At 48.0% G+C, this 7,155-nt stretch overlaps 4 protein-coding genes across 4 annotated transcripts; 3 read left to right on the forward strand and 1 right to left on the reverse strand.

The window, feature by feature from the left end:
* An10g00040 (uncharacterized protein) lies at positions 1 to 524 on the reverse strand (the record flags this gene model as incomplete). The annotated part of the gene is made up of 2 exons (XM_059749921.1): positions 1 to 364; positions 432 to 524. Coding segments are annotated over 2 exons (457 nt in total), but the record flags the coding sequence as incomplete, so codon positions are not given.
* A 520-nt stretch (positions 525 to 1,044) lies between these two features.
* On the forward strand, positions 1,045 to 3,006 carry An10g00050 (uncharacterized protein; the record flags this gene model as incomplete). The annotated part of the gene is made up of 5 exons (XM_001402362.3): positions 1,045 to 1,057; positions 1,366 to 1,506; positions 1,575 to 1,696; positions 1,752 to 2,283; positions 2,351 to 3,006. The coding sequence occupies 5 exons, from the start codon at positions 1,045 to 1,047 to the stop codon at positions 3,004 to 3,006; spliced, it is 1,464 nt and encodes a 487-aa protein (XP_001402399.3).
* A 794-nt stretch (positions 3,007 to 3,800) lies between these two features.
* Positions 3,801 to 5,044, forward strand: An10g00060 (uncharacterized protein; the record flags this gene model as incomplete). Its single annotated transcript, XM_059749922.1, has 3 exons — positions 3,801 to 3,852; positions 3,947 to 4,259; positions 4,345 to 5,044. 3 exons carry the CDS (start codon positions 3,801 to 3,803, stop codon positions 5,042 to 5,044), a joined length of 1,065 nt encoding a protein of 354 aa, XP_059605841.1.
* A 486-nt stretch (positions 5,045 to 5,530) lies between these two features.
* On the forward strand, positions 5,531 to 6,707 carry An10g00070 (uncharacterized protein; the record flags this gene model as incomplete). The annotated part of the gene is given in 3 exon segments (XM_059749923.1): positions 5,531 to 5,947; positions 6,031 to 6,527; positions 6,613 to 6,707. Coding segments are annotated over 3 exon segments (1,009 nt in total), but the record flags the coding sequence as incomplete, so codon positions are not given.
* Positions 6,708 to 7,155: the final 448 nt, after the last annotated feature.

Consider the following 7,155-nt stretch of genomic DNA (forward strand, 5'->3'; position numbering starts at 1 on the left):
CCCCCCCCCCCCCGCTGGCCTCTTCAGCTTCGGTACCAAGCAGCCGAACAGTAAATTCTGCTTTTTCTGGAAATAACGATCTCATTGTCTCGGATGTCGCAATGAACGCAGCCACTGAGCTAGTCGTAATGAGATTATGGCCGCATGCATGACCGATCTCCGGCAAGGCATCATATTCTGCATTGAAGGCGACCACTCGTCTTCCAGGGCCCGGGCCTTGTCTATAATCGATCCTCATTGCGGCCTTGAGGCCATAAACGCCCCGGCATATGTGATAACCTTCAAGATTGAGTTTCTCAAACAGATCGCAGATACTTTGATGTGCATTGTGCTCCTCGTAAGCCTGTTCGGGATTTGACCAGATCTACATCGAAGGCAAAATGTACTTAGTCATATGTTGAAAGGAAGGTATACTAAGGTAGCAATCTCACCTGGTGGTTCAATTCCTTCAGAACACCTTCATGCTTTTGGATGGTCTGAAGGGCGGAGTCGATGAAAGATTCTTGGAAGTCCTCAAAAGTCATGATGTTGTCACTGTTCCGCAATTTCTTGGGCTTCTGTGAACGAAGCAAGAGCCTTGCCGGTACTGGTCTTCTGCGCTATCATACGACGAGGAAAGTAATAGGAAGAAGTGCAAAGATAAGAGATGCTAGTAAAATAGACTAATACAGTGCTTTAGGGGACTAGGGCCGATAGAATGGTGATAGGAGAGATCCACCAATACTGTGTGACTGTATGCTAACTATTCGGCCAGGGTTTCAATCATAAGAGGTAGTTACGGTGAGACAATAAGTCAAGCTAGGTAGTAGCAGAAGGCTATCTGCGTCCTAGGCCTCATAAGATTACAGATCATGGTCGAGCGTGAGCAATCACCCAAACTTGGAACAGCAGTAGTTTGTCGATCTGATCACTCTGCAATTACGATTGCCTGGAAATCGGTAATTTGGTTGGGAAGGATAACTGGAGACGGGAGAGTCCGGATACTATCGGAGACTATCTGAATCCGGAGACTTTTGAAGCGTCAGACATTCTATAATAATTATCATGGCTCGTTCTCGTACGTCTCAAAAATGGGGCCAAACGTCGTCATGATGGCCAATGAATAACATGGAAACACACGACTGACAAGCAAGTGGCGTCTTGCCGGGTTGCCTTGTTGAAGCTTCATTATAGAAATGCTGCGTACTTTTAAACGCCCACCCATGGAGGCATTCGGTTTCATAAACTGACAGATTGAAAACATTCGCTTCGGCAGATTGCAATTCTGGTGCCGAACTTACCCGTTATTCTGCCCATTATCAAGCCACGAAAAGGCTTTCCACCTTGTACAGTACTAGCCTATTATTAACGTCTTTACTGTACCAGACAATCGCTCTCATAGTGTGATCTATGAAAGGATGAAAGAAGTTCATTCTGATGCAGTTCACAGGACAGGTGATGTGGAACACGAAGGAGCGTCTATGGGGAACGAGCAAGTCTTTCAGCAAGTGCTCTTACAATTCTCAGGTGCGGACGACAAGCTTCATCCACACAATTGGCATATCGCTCGCCGGGTATGGACACATTAATACTAGCACTTTTCAACCTCGTTGTCACCATATCAAGCAGCATTTTCGCCAGCGCAGAGGACAAAGTTGCCACCGAGTTTGCTGTTGGTCAGGAGGTAACTGTGCTCGGGACTTCTTTGTTTTTAGTGGTAAGCTAGACATCTTGGTTAGCTATCGGACAATGGCTGAGAATATCGTGGTCAGGGATATATTGTCGGACCCTTACTTTTCGGTCCACTCTCAGAGAAATTCGGGCGAAAATGGCCGCTCATTGTCGGAGTCTGTTTATCCTCTGTCTTTGGCCTAATGACAACCTTGGGTCAGAACCTGGCCACCATCTTCATTGGCCGTTTCTTCGCTGGTCTCTTCGGTGTCGCACCGATTGCTGTTTTGGGAGGGATCATCACCGACTGCTGGAATGCATTATACCGTGGAGTGGCTCTTGCATTCTGCATCTGCTTGGTTTTTGCTGGCCCTACTTTCGGTCCCATTGTCGGCGGCTTTATCGTTGAAAACACAAGTTGGCGATGGACAATGTGGGTTGTTGTTATAGCTGGTCTCGCTCTCGGGTTTGTGGCCGTGTTCACTTATCCGGAGAGTTACCCGCCCAAGGTACTCCAGATTCGAGCCAAGTCTATACGCCGAAAAATGGATAATCCCACAATTGTATCTCCGCTGGATCTCGAAGGGCTTTCACTGGAGAAGGTGTTCCAGCTCTATCTAGTTCGTCCATGGGGTAAGTCGGTGTCGTCCGCGCAGAATGCCAACTAAGCTGCATATGCTGATAATGTCGATTGCTGCAGTTCTTTTCTTCACTGAGCCTATACTTGTGTCGTTGACCTTCTATCAAGCGTTCATATATGGTCTTATGTATGTCTGTTACCAATCATATCCGATCGCGTTCATGGAAGTGAGAGGATGGAGCCAAGGTTTTGCATCCCTTGCTCTGATTGGAATAATTGTTGGTGTGGTCATGGGAACCGCCACTGTGGTAATCTACAACCAGCTATACTTCAAGCGAAAGGTTCAGGCTAACGACGGCAAATTTGAGCCGGAAGCTCGCCTCCCCCTTATGATATTCGGAGGCTGTCTTGTTCCCACCGGACTCTTCTGGTATGCGTGGACGTCTGACCCTTCTATTCCATGGCCTAGTGAGGTTTGTGCAGGCATCCTTGTTGGATGGGGCATGTATACAATCTTCATCCAGTGTTTTAGCTACATCATTGACTGCTATACCGACATGGCCAACAGTGCAATGGCTGCGAACGGTGCGGTGCGAAGTGTTTTTGGGGCGGTTTTTCCTCTCTTTGCAAATTATATGTACCACAATCTGGGGGTGGACTGGGCCAGCAGCTTGGTCGGCTTCTTGGCCTTGGTTATGGTTCCTGTGCCGATCATCTTCTACTACTATGGAGCGCGCATCCGTGCTCGCTCAAAGAAGGCACGGTTTCGATCCTGATAGATATCCTTTCGCGTTGTACACCACGCCCCCTGATCCGTCACTCGGTGTTGTACAGGGAATATGGGGTCATTCTTACCTTATTGTGTACTGAGAGGAGTGGTCTACTGGAGGCATTCCAGTGTGTTTAATTGGTCTATACTATCGATATCGCACATTGCTTTGGGTTCTCCCCGTGTCAGCTGGTCAGCTTTACTACCAGAGAATTCTCTCATTTTCGATCTATTGTTCATTAAAGTGAATAATCTTATCAATTTATAATCTCAGCCTACGTATGCGACTGGCTTCGAAGTCCTGTTTAGGTCATACGAAATTCCCCTTGATTACTAGAGAAAAGGCTCCGATAGTAGATCGATGTTCCCACCTGGCAGTGTTACAGACGTAAGCTATATAAACTTTTGTCCGAAGTTATGGCCTCCTGGACCATTTTATCAAGAAATAGTTTAAGGTCTATTTGCGAGTCCGCACGCAAATGGATACTGGTGAGTCGATGGGGCCGCCATGCAGGGCTGGCTCGCAGATTAAGGTTAACACGAATCCGCGCCGGACTGGGACTGAGTGGATTCCCCGATATGTGTCCGAACCCAAAGGTTTTCGACCACACTTCAATAGTACTTTTGCCCGCTCAATCGGACTCTTTTCACCAATCATATTGACCTTGAGTAATCAGCCCGGCCTTAAATAAGGAGACCCTTTGGCCCTGTCCGCCACCCTAGAGGCGTTTGCGGAACATATCATATTTTCTCCTTTTGCTCTCTGGCCAACGATAAGCCCATCCCATTTTTTGCCGCACCATGAGCGAAAGAATCAGCCAGCAAAAGTTTCGACTGTCTTGTGATGCGTGTCGTATGGCGCCCCTATATTTTCTCCGTGCTCATCTCAAAGATGAATTAACGCGTAATATGTTCCTCCTAAGGGGCAAAAAAGATCCGGTGCACAGGGGAACACCCCGTTTGCGCCCGTTGTGCCGCCGCCGACCGTCGGTGCGTTTACTCGTCGCAGCAGCGGATAGGAAGACCTCGTACTCGGCATACGCGCAATCCTCCTACTTCTCGGAGCGATCAGGTGGGGTCGCAGCTTCACCCTGCTATACGTCGATCTCGAAGCCCAAGTAAGGAACTTCAAGTGGAAAGCAGCACACAACCCACCTCGGTGACTATACCTCGTTGCGAGTCGTTGTCAAGGCATTTCGGAGAGGCTTGTCGGTGCCAAGTTGGAAATAATGTACCACCGGCAACGGAATCTTGTCAATCGTAAGTAGTAGTTGCTCGCTAACCCAAATCAATCGGACCTTGATTGCAAATTGCACTGGCTCATCGCATTGATTTGTCTTCTTAGTAGTAGTGCGCAGAGCTTGCCGTTTTCCTCCGGAACGACACAAAACATCGCCCCCTTCTTGGGAATTTGTAATGCGGAATTCAATCACTGTGCTTGTTTGTCCGTTCTGTATCTGCTTTTAGAGCGATTGCGCATGAAGTCGCAACTAATAGCACCCGACGATTTATATCTTATCCGCGATTCCTTGGAGAAGCTGACTGCCGTCATCTACTGTGAAAAGTGTCCGCAGCGCTATTTCTCTATCATTCAGAATGCGGTAATCTTAGGTGTGGTCTGTCTGTGTATTGCGGAATCCTACGCCAGAATTTTGGAGGCGATTGATAGGGAGGAAGCTCGGGCATCCAGAACTGGCGAACAAAAACTTGTTAACATTTTTATGATAGCTGGTGGTCTTCTGTCAGGACAGGGTGATCCGGAGAGTTCTTATCCTTTCTCTGCGGAAATGAGTCCGGCTGAATGGAAGGTCTTGATGCGAAGACTTGTGAAGGCGGAGGTTCTTGGTATAGAAGGTCGACGAGATAAATGCTTTCTTGCTTTGATTGAACAATTGGATGAGAGGCAGAGACGGTGGCATGAAACACCTCCCGCGCCAGATTGTCCTCCTGGCTATCGCTCGACGTGCCGCTTTCCGGATCGCATCCCAACCTGCCTGAAGCTGATTGATGATGCCAGAAAGCTTGTTGATCTTCTTGATATATAGTTAGTTTGCTGGTCACGGGGTGCTGGTCGGCACGGGTAATAGGGTCTTTTGATAGTGAGTTATTCCAATTTTAAGAAAGATCTCGGTCGTTATGAACTCTTCCATGCGATATGGCCCATCAAATAAATACGGGTATGATAAGTGATGACAGTAATGTTTGGGGCATGGTATGTGGGTACAGCTCCCGTAGGGACACCGAGGGTCGATCGGCTTCCTGATACTGGCTTCAAAATGTCCGAGGCGTGATCTGATGTTTCAAGGCGTTACGAAAGTGTCCTATCAGCAAGGGACCACCTTCCCGGATCCTAAGTAACCCTATGTGTCCGGGTCCGATTAAGGTCGATCTATCTAATAAGCTACAGCAGACGACCATATAAAACGTAAGCCATGTGTTGTGCCTCAACTAGCCACGTTTTCAAGCAGCCCTTTTGCCACATGTATTGCTTTTAACCATATATATTATTAAGCCCCTGAATAATCTCCAACATGCAGTGCTGCGACTCACAATTCGATGTCCTCGTCATCGGCGGGGGTCCTGCCGGGCTAGCGGCTACCATGGCCCTGGGACGGGCATGCAGAACAGTGGCTGTCTTCGACTCCCAGGAGTATCGCAATGAGGAGGCCTTACTGATGCATAATGTTCTGTGTCACGATGGGCAAAAGCCCAGTCTATATAGAGCTCAGGCCGTGCAAGAGATCATGGACAAATATGACACGGTCTGCTTCTTCGATAGAGAGATTATCAGCGCTAGTGCCCGGAAGACCGATCAAGACTACCCCCAGATTCGAAGTCACGGACCGAACAGGTCGCACATGGATCGGACGGAAGTTGATTATCGCTTCTGGAATAAAAGATATTTTTCCAGACATAGAAGGATATAAGGAGCTTTGGGGTCGTGGAATGTAAGTCATGAAGATCGCTCTGCGGTGCTGTGACCTAGGGAACGAATTACATGGACGGCTTGGCTAATGTGGCCTATTGTTAGTGTTCACTGTCTTTTTTGTGACGGTTATGAGAAACGAGGTGGTCGTGTTGGTGTTCTCGGTCAGCCTTCAATGGATGACTTGGACTCTGTTCTACTTGCCTTTCCACTTGCCCACAATGATCTGACCATATTTACAAATGGAGCACCATATCTTGTTGACCCTGACGCGCGGCAACCACTCGATATTGCGATAGCCCGGGGTGTCAATATTGATGGGCGCGCTATCAAACTCATTTCACAGATACCAGACGGAACAGGCGTCAAGTTATGTTTTCACGATGGAGAGGATAAGGACCTTAGAATGCTTTTGAGCTCTCCTAAAAGCATAAACCGTGCTGCCAGTCTTGTCGAGGAGCTCGGCCTTGAGACTCAGCCACGGTCGAGGGGACTTGTGGTGTCCAAGTCTTCCATGGGCGAGAGCAGCCTTCGCGGATGTTTCGTGGCTGGTGATGCGTCTTCCTCTGTGCCTAAGATCGTTCCAACTGCCTTGGCGTCTAGTATGTAGAGACTAGCACTGTCGTGAAATATCTACCTTTTCTTTTTGCCTTCCTACTAATTTACGATTGGATTCGCCTATTATAGGATCTCTTGCCGGAATAGGAGCTGCAAAACAGCTGGCTTATGACGATGCGCTTGAAGCATTTCAGAAGATGGCACCTACAGGAGACAGACCGTGACCCGTTGTTCCCAGTCAGCATTGGCTGCACCGTACTAACTTGAGTTTTACACTTTGAATGTCAATTCACTCAGTCAAGCATGTCATTGTTACATATATTCCTTTCCAATGAAACCACTGCTGAGGCGGCTACGCCAGAAATGATGCGCAAGGACAATATTGTGCTAAAGTCTTGTCGCGCCTTTGCGGTGGCACACGTATAAATCAATTCCCTTTATTCAGACCACCATTCGAATACAGTACAGAAGGAAATCGCGTAAGCTACAATGTATGTACGGCCCATGAAGCAGAAATTTCATCAGTCCCACAACGGACCCTGATCAGCCCTTTCCTCGATAGTCTACCCTATGTGCATGCCTTTGCCAGAGATGCATTCAATATGGCCATCAGCGGATGTGCTTTGAAGAAGCCTTATTTATCGAGCAGCCACTCAAAGAAAAGGAGGCAGT

The sequence above is a fragment of the Aspergillus niger genome, assembly GCF_000002855.4.
Source record: "Aspergillus niger supercontig An10".
NCBI lineage: Eukaryota > Fungi > Ascomycota > Eurotiomycetes > Eurotiales > Aspergillaceae > Aspergillus > Aspergillus niger.